The following is an 18,590-nucleotide window of genomic DNA, read 5'->3' on the forward strand; positions in this document are numbered from 1 at the left end:
TAACTATATATAGTATATATATGCAGAAATATTATAAAATATGCAGAAACAGATATGCAGAGATATTATAAAATACACAAAATCAGGGCAGTGGTTTCCTCTGGGGAGGGAAGAGAAGAAATACTGTCAGGGAGCTTCAACTCAACCTTCACTGTTTTATTTCTTCTATGAATCAAACATGGCAAAATCTAACAGAGCCAAGTGTAATGTAATCCTATGTTTTCTCAGTATTTGAATTATAACACAATAAAAATCAAAATAGTTTCTGCATTAAATATGTGTATGGAGAAATTGGATCTTTCCTCAATTCATTCCTACTGAGAGGAAAACACAAATCATAAGATTATTTTATAATTTTTTTGTAACCTCTATCTTACACTGTGTAGAATTTAATTGCGGACAACTCACTTTTTCCCATGGCCTACTTTTTTCTATGTGCTTGTTTCTTTTAAGATGAGAAACCGACATTAAAGAAGTTGTGCTTGCCAGGAACATACTCAGCTGAAGACTGTAGTCCACTGATACTCTGATACACTAATGCAAATACCTGCTTTTAATTTATTCCCTCAGTTTCCAAACTTGGGTTCCTCGGGTTGAACATAATATTCACGTGGTATCTTTCGCATTCAAAGATGTCGTTTCTATCTCTTTAAGGGCGCACATGATATGCCCACAGATTTGCATGAATCTACACACTGTATGTTACAACACTTTGTGATTTCTGCAATAGAACCATTCCTAAGTTTAAAAAGTAATACCCACCATCTCTGTCCTAATTAAACCCTTTCTCAGTATTTTGTTATCACCATAAAGGCTTACATGGTTTAGAAGCCCTCTTAACTAACAGGGCAGCAACTAGGCAGGGAAGGTTTGGGATCCGGAGAGGCTGGCTGGACTCGCCTCGTGGTCCGACAAATGAACAATGAAGCACCCCCGAATGCATTCTTGGGGCCACCAGGCTGGCTCAGTGTTGAGTGTCTGCCTTTGGCACAGGTGGTGATCCCAGGGTCCTAGGATCAAATCCTGCATCGGCTCCCCGTGGGGAGCCTGCTTCTTCCTCTGCCTATGTCTCTGCCTCTCTGTCTCTCATGAATAAATAAAATCTTTTTTTTTTTTTTTTAAAAAGAATGCATTCTTGTCTCGTGTTTTATGCCTTGAAGAGCTCTAAGAATCAGTTTGGGGCATAATTAGGAATGTGTTTAGTGGCATTTATTAAATGAAACATTACCCGCATATACTTAAAAGCATCACTAGACTTAAATTACCCTAAGACAGTCCTGATATCAAATTAATAAAGTACTTCTTAAAATACACATGTCTTAGCCCTCTTTTCTACTCAATTTTTATGATCTCACAAATTCACAGTCATTTGCCTGCTTACTTATGTCAAAGATTGACACTGTGTTTTCAAAGGAGAGATTACCTTTCATTTTCTTTTTTTCATTTTTTAATCTCTCTGACCCAGGGACAGAGTCCTAGTTAGATAGAGAACTTCTGATTTTTGTGGTTAATTCTCTAACCCAACTGGTCATTTTGACTCTTTTCTTAAATATTTTATTTCTTCATGAGAGACACACAGAGGCTGAGACATAGGCAGAGAGAAAAGCAGGTTCCCCGTAGGGAGCCTGGTGCAGGATTTGATGCCAGGACCAGGATCGCGCACTGAGCTGAAGGCAGATGCTCATCCGCTGAGCCACCCAGGTGTCCTGACTCTTTTCTATGTCACTGAGAATTCATTGTATTTGGAAAGGTGTTTTAAGAGATGTACCGCTGACCTTCCAGGCTTTCATTACCATGTAATATCCTAAATCCCATGACTCGAGGAGAAAATAATCTCTAGAATATAGGTAGGAAGAATCAGAAAAATTCACAAGGATAGGTAGTTGAGAATCAGCCCAAATCTCAAAGACAAGGATGTCATCTATAAATTAAAAATACACTGTTTGAATAATAGGTAATTGGTAATAGGTATTTGGTAATTTCCCTGACAATAGGGAAATAGTAGAGAAGTTGGTGGCAGTGATATCTTAACACTTACAGACCCCTTAATATATTATGTTTAGTAAATTAGCTTAGTCCTGGTACTTAACTCATATTTATGGATTAATGCTTTCTTCTAACATTTTTAATAGCCTTCAATTACATGCTAAATGATGTTATATATTGCTTATATTCATACGTAGAAAATGTGGCAATATTATAAAATGTGCATTTGAATATAAATTTGAAAACTGTACTAAATTATATTAATTATAGTTAAAATCTAGAAATAATTTGTAAAATAATGCCTACACTATTCCTGAAATTTCTTTTGCTTTTTATCTTTTAAGTTGCAATTTCTAAGTGATTTTAAAAATTATTTTTGCATTAAAAACAGGGGCAACTGAACTCTACTGTCAGTATTTATTTTTACAAGTTGGTGGGAAACACACTTAAAAAAAAAACAACCACTTTTCAAGTCCAGAGCTTCAAAGGGTGAAAAAAAAAGCTTTTTTTACTTATTTCAAATATATTACAATTGTTACACTAGTCTTTAAAAGCCTTTGAAAATCACCTCTTCAATGTTTCTTCCCCGAAAATCTCAGAGAATGAACAAAACAATGTAATCTACGTTTAAATTTGGGTTTCTTCTGTGCTTCAGATATTTATGTTTGAGCTTTCTCTTACTGACAAAGCCACTTAAAGGGTCAGTGTTACTTTGAGGTTTTATCTATGAGATTCGTGTCTTTGGGGCTCATTAAGAACATTTCCAAAGATTACAATGTCAATAGCACCTAATTACTGGACTGTGAGAAAGGTCTTCTTGAGTACATAAAATCTGTGGCAGTGCACAGTACACAATGGGTAGCTCAGATCCCAAATTTTATCACAGTTAAGTAGCAAACAAATTAATAATGTTACCTGGGTTCTCTTGGGATCATTACTACTGCGTAAAAACTGCTTTGAAATTTTGCAGATCGTATCATACCTCATTTTTTATTCCCTTATATTAACAAGGATATATTTATCTCTCTTTTTAAGCTATTTATCTCTTTTTCTACATTTCATTAGTGAATCTGTCGTTCCCTCTAGAATTTTTGGATTAAAACTTGCAATATAACAAAAAGTCATTTTCAATCTGCTTAGAAAAGATGGATCACCTGATATAACATTGTTTTAAACTATACTTTATGTTTTATTTCACTGTTTTCAAAATACGTACTGTATATTTTGATACTAATGATCAATTTAATTCTTATGCTTATGTTGGTAGAAAAATAACTTAAATAACTTAATAAGAAAATTCTTATTGAAGAACCAGAGGAGACACTGGTTCTTTTAAATCATCAGGCCAGTCTACGGCTGAGGACATTAGGACCCTGGTGTGGTGGGCTAAGTGATAGGTTTGCAGACTTCATTTGGAGGACTTGGGGAAAGTATGATCAATAGCTCAGAGAAATAGGGGTTAGCTAGGCACATAACATAATCCTCATCACAAAGCTATGAGGTGGGGTCACCATTCCCATTTTCCACAGCAGAGGGATCTGAGATGATGTCAGTAAGTAAGTGGTTGGAGCTAGGATGAGAAGTGAAGTCTGTCAGCCTCCATGGCCTCTCTGCTATATCTCATATATTCCCATTGCATGTGGTTGAGAATGGGGCGATTGGTCATGCATTGACTTGAGACAAGTCAATATAATTAAATGGTGACAAGCCAGGGCCCTGGGGCCACCCTGTCTGGGCTTGAATCCAGTGGCATCACCTATTTGTGGTATAACTCTGGTAGCCTAGTCAACTCTGTCTAGTAAACTCTCTATCTCTGTAGGTTGACTGGGGGAAGGCAAGAGTGCCAACCTCCTAGGGTTTTGTGAGGATTAAAGCTAAAACATGAAAGACATTTACAATAGTACCTAAATCCACTAAATGTTAACTATACCTAAATTTTAGAAGAACCTTGTAGTGTGAAAGTATAACTGAGGAAACTCTTAGGTTCTTTGGTGTAACAGTGAGGATCCTGTTGACAGGGAGGCTAAATATTCAGTAAGTATTTAAAATATTAATATTCTATTTACATAGTCTAAAAAATGGAACTCAATACAATGGTGACTTTAAAGAGCTTGATTCAGGGTCCATCACCAGATAGGTTACAGTAATACCCCATGCTATAGAAAATAATTATTTGTCTATAAACCAGGTACATACTAACCATGTGGCTAAACACCTCTTTGATAATGTACTTGTGAATTAGTGCTTGAAAAGAGTAATAATGAATCAAACTATTTCCTAGGGTCCCGAAGGGGGTACTCAAGCATCTGAAGGATCTGAAAAACTTGGAATGACCTGTTTCATGAAGATACTTTGGCCCTTTGAATGTCTAGTGTGAATATCATCCAGTAGCCATAATCTGTGTGCTAATGAAAGTCAGTTACTCCTCGACTTAGCAAATTGTAATTCAGCTTTCCTCCTGGCATTCATTTATTCATTTCTATTCATTACAAATAGAAAATTTATTTCTAGTAAATTTTGGATTAACTGGAACTTAACCAGAAAATTCTGTTCACTGGATTATTTCCCCACATTATCTTTAAGGAGAACAACATGACATATCAAAGTTGTATCAGAGATTTAGTAAAGAAATTTCAGAGTTTTGTCCCAAGGCATGTGGTGTGACCATTGTCATATACATCTCCTCTGCAATGCAGATTAATATTCAGAATAATAGATCTTTGTGGAGTACTGCAGGATTATGGATCATAAAAAAGCATTTACATTTGACTTTACCTAGTAAGGCAAAGGAGCAGACTAATGAATCATAGGAGGATTTTCAGTAGGTAAGGTAGAAATAACTCTATCTTTTGCATTTTCAGGGTGGAGGCAAAGAAATGACGTTTGTTTCAGCTGGGGCTGCCTTTTACTCCAGGTGGCCACCAAGGTTCATGTGTACCACTTCAAATGGACATTTGAAAAACAGTTTGGTTGCCTGTGGGCAATCAATTTTGGATGCAAATTCCTCAATTGAATCTTTTGGGGTATGGGATGCTGCTGTTAATGAAACTCTGTAATTAAAATGTCAGGCCAGCCACAGGTTCCAAATTCAACAATCTAGATTTTTATGATAAATCATGAGAGTCTCTCTTCTCTTAATACATTACGATGTTTTAGAAGTAACTTACCTGTGTAAGTAGAATTTCCAATAACTCAACAGATCTAGTCTTCTTTCTCTAATCTTATTTAACCGTTGATACCATTAAAAGGTAGCCACTCTGCAATCTGGCACTGTGTTACAGAGTCTGGGCATTACTATTTTCTAAATGGCAGCCCTATGATTGTTGGAAGATTTCTCTGTACCTGGGGCAGGCACCTTCAGAACAGATATTACCTATAATGTGAGCACTACAGAAAAAGCCTCTCTGTTGCATGGAAGCCCAGAAGAAAGGTTCCTCTCTGCTGAAGTAGAATAGTTTTCAAAAAGTAGAGTTTACAGGTGTCTGGCTGGCTCAGTTGGTTAAGTGTCTGCCTTTGGCTCAGGTCATGATCTTGGGGTCCTGGGATTGAGCCCTACATCGGGCTTCCTGCTCAGGGGGCAGTCTGCTTCTCCCTCTGCCTTTGCCCCTCCCCTCACTCATGCTTGCTCTCTCTCTTTCTTCTCTGTCTCAAATAGATAAATACAAACTTTTTCTAAAAAGTAGAGTTTAAAATTAGGGCCCAGGATTTAAACTCTTTTTTAAAAAATATTTTATTTATTTATTCATTAGAGACACAGAAAGGGAGGCAGACACATGGGCAGAGGGAGAAGCAGGCTTCCTGCGGGGAGCCCGATGTGGGACTCGATTCCTGGACCCACGATCACACCTTAAGCCAAAGGCAGGCGCTCAACTGCTGAGCCACCCAAGCATCCCAAGGATTTAAACTCTTATCACATACTTCTCACTTGCATAAATATTTATTGTAAAATTCTACCTTTAAAAATTCCCAGATATGAAAAACAGAAATTACTGACTCTGGCTATAATCATTAATAAGAATTCAAATTAATAATATCAGGGCAGTCTGGGTGGCTTAGCGATTTAGCGCCGCCTTCAGCCCAGGGCGTGATCCTGGAGACCTGGGATTGAGTCACACGTTGGGCTCCCTGGATGGGGCCTGCTTCTCTCTCTACCTGTGTCTCTGCCTCTGTATGTGTATGTGTGTGTGTCTCCCATGAATAAGTAAATAAATAATCTTTAAAAAAAAACAAACTAATAATATCATATATTTTGTTCATCTAACTTGTTTAATGGAGAAAAGGAAGCATGGCTATCTCCTGAAGACTTATAGAAGCTTATGGACAAAACATACTTTCAGTTCCAAAAGAATCCAGTTTAAAGCCCTGTAAGGACCGATGGCAGATAAAGTATGCGAGCAATAGTCAAACTTTTTTTCTAGTTATTAAAATGGACAAATGGGAATTCAACAGGAGTTTCAGGTTTGTTGGCAGTTTGACTAATAAAATAGAAAAGGATCCCAATTGAGATAGTTTCTAGTTTTGAAATATGATTAAATTCATTTTCAATTAGCAGGGGCCAATATTCAGAAATGCATATTAGCATTCTTTTATTCAGCACACCTACATATTAGTTTTATAAACTGGCTGAAAAAAAGCCATGCATTCACCTAGAATTCCAAATGCCTCAGGATAACAAATATGAGAGGTCAATCTAGACCAAGTACTCCTTCTGTGTGTAAGCCTTTTTCCCCAACAGTAAAGATTCTTACCTTTTGATAAAGAGGGGGAAAATATCTGATCACTGACTGCATCCAGGTCCTTATCTATCTGCAGGTAAACCAAAAAGTTTCATTACTGAGGTTGAATAATAGCAACTAATTAAATGTTTAAGAAAGAAAAAATAATCTACCTACCAAAGGTGTATGATCACTTCCAGAAGATGTAGAACCTGTCATCGAGTTCAATTTAGACTGCACGAATAAAGGCTTCAATTTCTGAAAGGCGTAGAAGGTATTGATTTTGTTATCAAGAGGAAGTATTATCAAATCAAATGGATGTAGGATGTTCTTCAGTCCTTAATTAACCAAGACACGAAAACTAAGCTCTTAATTTATTTGCTTAAATAGGGCTGGGGAAATCATTTCCTTGAAATCCATGGAATAGATGGACCTCTTCCTCATTTGGGCTACTTTGATAGAAAATTCAAGAAAATGTTTTCTTCAATGGCTGTTCTGACTCTACTTCCTTTTCTTTTAAATTTGAGTACAATCGACACACAGTCTTACATTAATTTCAGATGTATAACTTAGAGATTTGACTAGTTTCCTCATTATGCTCTGCTTACCCCAAGTATAGTTATCTTCTGTCCCTTGACTCTCTTTCCTTTTGATGATCTCTACTCCATTTGGGATTTACAACTTGTAACTGACCAGGTATCACAGGGTTGTGTCCCTATCACCTCCTTGCTCCAGGAAGCTGTGGCAGGATTAATCCTAATTCCTGGGAACTGAATGGTGAAAAGCCAAAAGTATATCTTCCAGGAGGTCAGGAGCAGCAGCATGTAAGCAGAATTGTTCCCAGTATCATATATTGCAAAGTAAATTACAACAACAAACATGTGCAGGTGAAAAGGATGAAAGGTACACTAAGCATGTTAAATCAAGAAGAGCTCTCAGGTCCATGGATGAATAGTGGCGATTTATACCAAGTTTTCCCTATTCAGGGCTTCTCTCTTGAATTGTGTGATATATACATGCATGCACACGGGGCTGTTTGTGTGTATTTTTCTATTTTCCATAGCCACTCCCACTCTTTGTTACCACCTCAAAGAAACGATTTAAATATGTTATGTGTATCTTTTATTTGGATATGTTCTTGCAAAAATACATACTTTTGTGCATGCTTTTTAATTTATGTTAGTGGTGTTATGTGCTATCCTATTTTGTTGATTCTAAGGCAAAGCCTTCTGGTATTTAATATCCCTAAAATTGGGTGGCATCCTGTAATAGATGGAATGTTACAGTATAATTGGCAGCACTTTTCTCTTTTAGAGACATAAAACCTTGAACCAATGTTAAGCACATCTTAGATTCAAAGTGAAGCACAGTATTCCTTGTGTGTTCCCACTTCTTTTGCTAAGCACTAAGTATTTTTACTAAGTATTATGTTTTCAGGATCCATCCATTCTGCTATGTACACCTAAAAATCTAGTACCGTACAGTACATAGTACTACGTAGTACTGCAGGCATGTATCTGCCTCATTTTGTCTCTTTCCTCTTTAAAGGCAATCCAAGCCGTACTATCATATTACCAGTATCACTTCATATTCCTAACCTGCTTCTTTCTCCCTAAGCCCTCTGTAGATGCTAGAATTGTACTTTTAAAATGTGAAGTGAGATCATCTTATTCCTCTGCTCAAAGCTCTGAAAGGGTCCCAATTTTACAGGGTTAAAAAAATCAAAGGCCTATGATTCCTTTGACCACATTTTTGGTATTTTCTCTCCTTTTTTTTTTTTTTAAAAGATTTTTATTTATTTATGAGAGACACACAGAGAGAGAGGCAGAGGCACAGGCAGAGGGAGAAGCAGGTTCCATGCAGGGAGCCCGATGCGGGACTCCGGGATTACACCCTGGGCGGAAGGCAGGCGCTAAACCGCTGAGCCACCCAGGGATCTCTCCTCTGGTATTTTCTCTCTTTGCTTTCTCTCCTTCACTTTGCTCCAGGCACACTGGATATTTTGCTTTCCAAGCATGTAAGGCACATTTCCATATTAGAGTCTTCCAATGGCCTTTTCCTTGACTAGAAAATTCTTCTCCCAGAAGAAGCCATATGGGTCCTTCCCTCAGTACCTTCAACTCTTTCATGAAAATGGTAAAAGAAGCCAGTGTTAAATGTATGACTTCTAGGAATTTAAGTTTTTTTTTTTTAATTTTATTTATTTATGATAGTCATACAGAGAGAAAGAGAGAGGCAGAGACACAGGCAGAGGGAGAAGCAGGCTCCATGTGCCGGGAGCCTGATGTGGGATTCGATCCCGGGTCTCCAGGATCGCGCCCTGGGCCAAAGGCAGGCGCCAAACCGCTGCGCCACCCAGGGATCCCGGAATTTAAGTTTTTAATGTCCTTCATCATTTCATATGTTCAAGTAGTGAGTGTAGGAGGAAATGTAACCTCCATGGCAGGACTGAAAATGGTAAAATCCTGGTAAATTTTAGATCAGAAATAGGTATGCAGATACAATCTGCCTTCCAATTGTAAGTATGAAAGACATATTTAAGCAATACACAAGAGAATGCAGTTGATAATATTAGGTTTCAATATGTCTCATCCTGTCAAGGATGAGAAAAGAATAAATAAAACAGGGACTATGAAAAAAAAAACAACTATAGAATCATCTAAACAGTATCCTGGAATCAGAAGAAGTATATAGTTTTAAATAGGTCTATTATGAGATCTAGAGGAAAACTTCATGGAGATTTTGAGCCCCAAAGAAGAGTATAGGAATAAATGGCTTCTAGGAAATATAGGCAGAAGTCTCTGGAAAAGAATAAGGTAAGAAAAAATGGAAAGGAATTATGGATATGTTATGGAAAGATGACTGGTGATTAAAACACAGGGGAACGTTTAAATCCAAATAAGACTTCCTCTTCTAATACTCTTAAATGTAGACAAAAGCTGATGAAAAAAATCAAGAATATGCATGTCTAAGACTAAGGGAAGATGGAAACCTAAGTCTTCCATCCTGGAGCTACCATTCACTTTGAAGGTATTCATCAAACTTAATGAATGAATGCAAGAGTTGTCAAAGGGTCCTGTGACTCTGAAGCCCAAGACCCACCTAATGTGTAGTAACAAATGTCTACCCCGCCATACATTTGGGACAACAAGACTATAACCGCAGTAAGGGTTAAATGCAACTTCAAGTAAGGCTCTCCCAAGCAGTTTGCAAGGAAAATGTCCAAGGTTGGGCCCTTAGTTAAAGAAGAAAAAAACTCTCCTGAGAATTCCTAATCAATAACTAGTCCATGTTGTCTATAAGCTGAATTCACCTGTGGTCTAAAACACCATAGGCTAAAAGCATTTAGTTTAATATACTTCTATAGTGATGGTGCTCATGGCAATGGACAGAAGCACATTAAAATCTTTTATGTAAGAATTCCTCTTAAGTTCAGGCTTCAATTTTTTTTTTGTAAAGGAAAAGTGAACAGCTCATCATCAAAATCATCAAAAATCTTTACATACATCATGAGTGGCTGCAGTAGAAACAAAAAATAGTGGAATTAGACCCTCTAATCCTCAGATACAGGAATTTTCAGCCATAGAATATAAACTTGGTGTGTATAATATATTTTAAGAAATGAAAAACAGGGATCCCTGGGTGGCGCAGCGTTTGGCGCCTGCCTTTGGCCCAGGGCGCGATCCTGGAGACCTGGGATCGAGTCCCACGTCGGGCTCCCGGTGCATGGAGCCTGCTTCTCCCTCTGCCCGTGTCTCTGCCTCTCTCTCTCACTGTGTGCCTATCATAAAAAAAAAAAAAGAAATGAAAAACAAAGCTTGATGATGAATAAATAGTAAACATATTTGAAAAAAGAACCAAACAAAATTTATTTGTGCATTGCTTAAAAATGATATATATAACAAGTAAAATTAAAATTTGGGTGACAATTTTATTTTTATTTATTTTTTTTAAAAGATTTTATTTATTTATTCATAGGGATGCAGAGAGAGTGAGAGAGGCAGAGACACAGGCAGAGGGAGAAGCAGGCTCCATGCCTGGAGCCCGACGCGGGACTTGATCCTGGGTCTCCAGGATCAGGCCCTGGGCTGCAAGCGGCGCTAAACCGCTGCACCACCACGGCTGCCCTGGGTGACAATTTTAACAAAAAAAGACACATATTTGAAAAATACTTAATAAAGTTAAAGATAGAATGGAATATACTATTTATAATGCAGCTCAGAGACAAAGTTGGGCCAAATATAAAAGAAAAATATGGACTATAGAGGACAGAAGGACAAAGTATAGTTTCAAAAGAAATAGTAGGGCTAAGGCAAAATATCAATAGTGACTAAAAACTTTTCAGAACTAACAAATGAAACCAATCTTCACTTTCAAGAAGTACAATGAATTTCAAGCAGAATAAACAAAAGAAATCTACAACTAGACACATCATGGCAAAATTGCAGAACATTAAAGAAAAAGAGTTTTAAAAGTGGTTAGAGACAAAAAGGAATTAACATTAAGGAAACCACAGTAAAAAAAAAGAGAAAAATTCCCTACTAACAACGGAAACTAAGAGAGAATGGAATGATACACTCCATGTGCAAAGAGAAAGTACCATCAACCCAAAACTTTATACTTAGCAAAAATATCTTTCAACAACAGCAGAAATAGACATTTTTTTCATGAAATAAAAACTGAAGAGTGTTACCCACCAGCAAATCCCCACAAAGGAAATTCTAATGAATGCACTTCACACATAAGGAAAGAGGTCGGGAGATGAAAGGTCTGAGATGCAAGAAGGAGTTGTGAATAAAGGAAGTGGTAAATATATAAGTAAACTCAAACATTAACCAAGTAAACCTGTAATAATAATATGCTGTGGGGATAAAGGAAACCAGATAGAACTAAAATATATGACATCACAGCCTAATAGACTGACAGTGGATGGTGATTTCAATTTAATTGCTTAAAGAAATCTTACTGTTCAGGAGGATGATAAAGGTATAAAACCTTGGGTTTTCCTGATAAAGTTTATAACTTTCTAAAGGACATATGAGAACAAATTAGCCAATTCACAAGAATGCAAGAAGGAGAAAAACATAGAAAAGAAGGACAAATACAAAATACAAAATAAGATAGAAATAAGCGCAAATGAATTAATGACCACAATACATTTAAATAGAAAAAATGCTCCAGTTAAAAGACAGAAATTTGTCAAACTGGATTAAGAACAAATTCTAACACTAGCTATATACTGCTTAAAAGAGTCACAACTAAAGCATAAGCATATAAAGGATTGAAAGTGATAGAACAGAAAAAAACACATGAAAATAATAACCTACAAAAAGGTAGGCAGCTATAGTAATATAAAGCCAAACAGACTTCAAGGCAAAAAGCATTTGTAGAGATAAAGAGGGTCATATAATAACAGTAAAATGTTCAATTTATCAGAGGGGACATAATAATTCTAAAGTAGTAAGCATCTAATAACACATCTTCAAATTATATAAAGCAACATTGATACAAATTACATGAAGAAATATGCAACTCACCCATTAGAATAGAGTAGTGTAAAAATATAAGGTACCTAATATTAAATTAAACAACAATTTTATTAAACTGTGGAGAAAATTATAAAACTCTACTGAAATCAAATCTAGACAAAAGAAATAGCATGCTTATGGATTAGAAGACTCAGTACTGTAAAGATGTCAACTGTAGCCAAATTGATGTGATTTAATGAACTTCTAATCAAAATCCCAATTTAATTTTTTTGTTTCTTATGTTTCTGCTTTTTTCTGTGAATATTAACAATTTGATTCTAAACTTTATATGGAAATGCAAAGATCAACACCAAGGTAAGGGTATTTGCCTTATCAGAAAAAGACATAATAAAGGTAAATATATTAAATTTGTGTCATATTAGTACAAGAATAGACAAATGGAACAGTAGAACAGATTAGAGAGACAGAAACAGGCTGTTAAATATATGAACCCTTAATATAATATACATAACAGGCAGAATTAGGTATCCAGGGAAAAGATGGACTTTTTAATAAATGATGCTAGTTCAGTTGATTTTCTGTATTAAAAGAAGATGAAATCAGACTTCTACCTTCCTATACACTATCAATTCTAGAGGGATTAAGCCTCTAAACATGAAAGGCAAAGGAAAATATTTAAAAATCATAAAGAATATGTTTGTGACAAAAGGTTAGGTAAGGTCTTCTTAAACAAGGTAGAAACAATGTGAAGGCAAAAAGGAAAGTATTAGTAATTAAATTAACATCAAGATTAAGAGCATTTATTTATGAAAAGATAACAAAATACCATCCAAAACTGAAAGAAGACATTTTGCAACACATATAATTGACAAAGGGTTAGTTTCCAAATTGTATAAAGAATTCCTTATTTTTTTTCATTCATAATAAACTTGTTTAAAGTTTTTATTTTAAATTTTATTAAAATTTAATTAAATTGTACTTAAATTTAAATTTTAAAATTATATTTTAAATTTAGTTAAAATACAGTGTAACATAATATTTTTAAAATTCAATTTATTTAAACTTAAAAAAATCAAAACAGTTCATTCATTTCTCCCACCCTCCACCCCCTGGCTCTTGCAACCACAAGTCTGTCCTCTGTATCTCTAAGCTTGGTATTCGTTTGTCTATATTCTTTACCTATAAGAGAGATCATATGATATTTGTCTTTTGCTGTCTGACTTATTTCACTTAGCATGATGCCCTTAAGGTCCATCCACGTTATTGCAAATTGTAATTTTCCTTCTCTTTTAGGGCAGAACAATATTCCTATCTATCTATCTATCTATCTATCTATCTATCTATCCATCCCAAGTAGTCCCACTTATTTATTTTTGTTTTTGTTGCTTTTGCTTTTGGGGTCAGATCCAAAAAATCATGGCCAAGAACTATGTCAAAGAGCTTAACACATATCTTTTCTTCTAGGAAGTTTATGGCTTCAGGTCTTATGTTCAAGTGTTTAATGTATTTCAAGTTAATTTTTGTGTATGGTGTAGGATAGTGGTCCAGTTTCATCCTTTGGCATGTGGCTATTCAATTTGCCAATACCATTTATTGAAGAGACTGTCCATTCCCCATTGCATATTCTTGGCTCCTCTGTCATAAAGTAATTTACCACCTATGCATGGGTTTATTTCTGGGCTCTCTATCCTGTTTTATTGATTTATGGGTCTGTTTTTATGCCAATACCATACTGTTTTAATTACTATGATCTTGTATGGTAGTTTGAAATCAAGGAGCATAATGCTTTCTACTTTTCTTCTTTTTCTTTGGCTATGTGGGGTCTTTTGTAATGACATACAAATAAGAGGATTGCTTGTTCTATTTATGTGAAAAATACCATTGGAATTTTGTTAGCAATAGCATTGAATCTGTATATTTCTTTTGGAAGTATGGACATTTTTATGATATTTATTCTTCCAGTCTGTGAGTATGGAATATCTCTCCATTTATTTATATCTCCATCAATTTATTTCACTGATATCTTGCAGTTTGCAATATGAAGGTCTTCCATATCCTTGGTCAGATTTAGTCCTAAATATTTTATTCTTTTTGATGCAATTGTAAATAGGATTGTTTTCTTAATTTCTCTTTCTGATCATTACAATAAGGCAACATAACAGATTTTTGTGTACTGATTTTGTATCCGGCAATTTTTATTAGTTTTAACAGTTTTTTTTAATGGAATTTTTAGGGTTTTCCATATACAATATCAAGCCATCTGCAAATAGAGTTTTACTTTTTCCGTTACAATTTGTTTGTCCTTTATTTCTTTTTCTTGTCTATTGCCCTGGCTAGGACTTCCAATACTATGTTGAATAAAATGGCAAGAGTGGACATACTTGTCTTGTTCCTAATCTTAGTGAAAAAGCTTTCAGCTTTTTCATCATTGAATATGTTAGTTGTAGGCTTATCATATATGCCTTTTATTATTTTAAGGTACATTCCCTCTATACCTGCTTTGTTGAGAGTTTTTATCAAAAATCATTAATGATTCTCAAAAAGGAATGCTTTTTTCTGCATCTATTGAGATGGTCATATGAGTTTTATCCTTGTGATGTATCACATTGATTGATTTGAGGATGTTATGCCATCCTGGCATCCCTGGCATAAATTCCACTGATCATGGTGAATGATCCTTTTAATTACTGAATTTAGTTTGCTAATATTTTGCTGAGAATTTTTGCATCTATTCCAGGTTTAATGAAAATAGCTTATAAATATCCACTGGAGGAAAATAAGCCAAGGTAATCAGCAAAAAAGCAAATACTAAACTGGCTTCAGTCAGGGCAAGGCATAGCAGCAAAGATAATGTTCCTTTCACAAAAAAAAGAAAGACACTATAAGACATGGTCCGGTTTATAAGAAATAAATAAAAATAAAGAACTAAAGAAGTGTAGAAATCATGATTTGTTAAAAATATTTTATTTATTTATTTGAGAGAGAGAGAGAGAGAGTGCAGAATATGAGATACAGTCAAGGCCGCAGAAAACATAATCTGCCACAGGAAAAAAAAGAGCTAAATTGATCTTCATTAAAATTAAAAATTTCTAAATTATTTTTTTAAATTTCTGACCTTTGAAAGGCACTGTTCTGAAAATGGAAGGACAAACTACAGGGTGAGAATAAATATTTGCAACATGTATATGACAAAAGACTTGTATCCAGAATATATAACAAAATGCTATAACGCAATAAGAATTAAAAACAAACAAAAATGGGAGTAAGGGGTAATGGGGAGTTAATGTTTAATGGATATGAAGTTTCATTTTATTTATTTATTTTAAAAGATTTATTTGTTTATTTTAGACGGGGGAGGGGCAGTGGAAGAGGGAAAGAGAGAGTCTCAAGCAGACTCCCCACTGAGTGCAGAGACCGCCATGGGGCTCCATCTCACAATGCTGAGATCAGGACCTGAGCTGAAATCAAGAGTTGGACGATTAACTGACTGAGCTTCCCAGGCGCCCCAGAGTTTCATCTTTGTGAGATAAAATGGGTTCTGGAGATTGGTTTCATAACAATGTGAATGTACTTAACATTATTAACCTGCACACTTAAAAATGGTTCAGATGGTAAATTTTAAGTCACGTGCCACAACTATTTTAAAAGACCTGAATGGTCCCTTTAAGAAAAAAGATCTAAAATTAGCCAATAAGCTCATCAAAAAATATCAACATCATTAATTATTAGGGAATGCAAGTTAAAACTTCAGTGAGACGTGATTTTAGGATGGCTCAACTTTAAAAACTGACAGGATCAAGTTGGGGAAGATATGGAGCACAGGAATTCTCAAATATTGCTGGTGGTATACTCTGGAATATAAACTCAAAAATACATATCCCACATCCCAGCTACTCCAGTCCTACCTGAAAGTTACAAAAATATATTTCCAGAAATTACTAGCATAAGAATGTTTGTAGCACCTTCTCCTCCCCTCCCTAAAACAGCCTCTAACTAGAAACAGCCCAGGAGTCCATCAAGAGAAGAACAGATAAACAAATTATTGCTTCTTCATACAATAGAATGTTGCTCAGCAATACAATTGCTAAGGATACCCACAATAACCTGGATCAATTTTAAAAGCACTACGCTGAGTAAAGCAAGACAGACATAAAAGAATATTTACTCTGTGATTCCATCTATACATGTCTTAAGAACAGGCAAAACTAATTTGCAGTGATAGAAATCAGAGTAGTTTTTGTCTGGCGAACAGATGTGACTAAGGTATTGTCTGGAAAGGGACACCAGGGAGCTTTTAGGGAGGATGGCAATGTCCTATCCTTTCATTTAGGTGATTGCTACACAGGGCAAATACTTCAAACGATACACTTAATATTTGTGAGGTTGCCCATATGTATATATCAATAGTCAGGAAATACTAAACATTTTCTTTCATAGCATTTATTCAATTATGTAATTTAAAGTTTGATATTTCCTTATTAATACCTATGTTCTCTACTTGGGAAGTCAGGTGCTATTCTAATCTCTGTGAGTTAAACAGTTTACAAGAGAGACTAGTCTGTGCTCTCATGACATTTATAGTCTATAAAGGAAGGAGCTCTATTTGTCATGTGCACTATCTCATTCCCGGCACGGAGCATGGTGCTTGGTACATGTTGACACTCAATAAATATTTGTGAAGTGGATGAGTGGCTATACTGTGTAGGGAACCAAGGAAAAATGTTAGTTACCCAAAACTCATTCACTCATCACTCTCTCTTTCCCTCCTCTTTCCCCCAGCCCCTGTCTATTTTTCTTCAATATTTGCTATCCACTCTGATGAGTGTCTTGAGTGCCTGTATGCTGTATGGACATACAGATAAGGATCATGAGCCTGGAATCCCAGAGAAGTAATGGCACGCGGACATATTCTAGGCTGGATGGAGCACTAGCCCTCTTCCACAAGAAGGTAGATTGAGGGCAGGGGAGAGATTTTTCTCAAGAAAAGGACTGGATCTGTTAATGGGCCTGGACCAGTGTAACTTTGAGATTTTAGAATTCTGTTTCATAAAACCTCACCAATTCACATTTGGACCAGACCATTATGTCAGGTAATCCCAAAATAAAGCCCGATTTTTGAGTTAGCACATCATTCTCATGGGCCCACCAATATTTTATTTGTCCAGCTGATTAAATATCTGAAATGAGGATTACTCCAATTGAAACTGTAACCTTCAGTTGAAAGAGGAAAAACCAAAAGGAGGAAAAAAAAAAAGAGACTATATATTCTTATCTACGTAGACCAGTCTGGGGACATTTCAGAGGAGTCAATTATTAAAAGCTCAAAAAGTTTCAGATTACTGGGTAAATTTAGTAAAAAATCAGAAATAATTTAATGCTATCTTGCCAACATTCTTAGTTCTTTCATGTTCTGCAGCAACTTAAATTTAGAAAATAAAATCTTTTTTTTTTTTTTTTTTTTTTTTTTAAGTTTATTTATTTATTTTTTAATTTTTATGATAGTCACAGAGAGAGAGAGAGAGAGAGGCAGAGACATAGGCAGAGGGAGAAGCAGGCTCCATGCACCGGGAGCCCGACATGGGATTCGATCCCCGGTCTCCAGGATCGCGCCCTGGGCCAAAGGCAGGCGCTAAACCGCTGCGCCACCCAGGGATCCCTAGAAAATAAAATCTTAAAGTAAAAAAGGTTGAAAAAAATTTTAAGAGTGATTTTAGATTGGACACCTCCTAAAGCAAGAGTCTGTATTTTGTGTTTCTCATGCTCTTTCCCACAAACCTGACTTACCCCAGAATACTTAGCATCATGACAGGTGCTCAATAGCATTTACAACACACTAATTTTCTTACTATTTGAAATTTACTGGATACATTTCTACACTGGACATCATTTAGTTTTACAATCATAGCTCCCAAATAAAAAATTAATTAAATAGGTTAAGAAATAGTCTATTTTAAAATTGAGCTTCATCTACAAGTGACTTCTAGTATGAAAAATAAATGACTTGGTACTAGGAAAAGATTCTTTTACCTCCTTTTTCCCTTTTGGAAGTGACTGGATACTTGGACCTTGAGCTTTGGATATTTCCTTACATTACATTCACACCCAGAAGTAGTCAGACTGACAAATGCTTCCCAGCTAGGTTCACCCCTTCTATGAATTTTTTGTTTGTCTCTATTATAGTTCAACCATATTGCATTGAAAGAATTTGTTTACATATTTATATCTCATATCAGACTGAGCTCTTTGGGTTCAGGCACTCGGTCTTACATCCTTAGTATCTAGCAGAATGACTGTTGTGTACTATCTCCAGAGTCTGTAAGGATAGGGGTTTAATGAATGTGAAATAAGAACAGAAAGAAATGTACAAATATCATCAAAGAGACAGTGTCTAAACATTATA

At 35.7% G+C, this 18,590-nt stretch overlaps 1 protein-coding gene across 1 annotated transcript in view; it reads right to left on the reverse strand.

Moving 5' to 3' along the window:
* Positions 1–4,891: 4,891 nt before the first annotated feature.
* C2H10orf67 (chromosome 2 C10orf67 homolog) overlaps positions 4,892–18,590 on the reverse strand; it is a 140,567-nt gene continuing 126,868 nt past the window's right edge. Inside the window, exons 14-17 of the mRNA XM_072745131.1 lie at positions 6,879–6,959; positions 6,735–6,792; positions 6,318–6,400; positions 4,892–4,960 (exon numbers count right to left, since the gene is read on the reverse strand). Of these exons, the coding sequence (XP_072601232.1) occupies positions 4,892–4,960; positions 6,318–6,400; positions 6,735–6,792; positions 6,879–6,959 (291 nt within the window). The remainder of the gene's footprint in view (positions 4,961–6,317; positions 6,401–6,734; positions 6,793–6,878; positions 6,960–18,590) is intronic.

This window comes from Vulpes vulpes, chromosome 2 (genome assembly GCF_048418805.1).
Source record: "Vulpes vulpes isolate BD-2025 chromosome 2, VulVul3, whole genome shotgun sequence".
Taxonomy (NCBI): Eukaryota; Metazoa; Chordata; class Mammalia; order Carnivora; family Canidae; genus Vulpes; species Vulpes vulpes.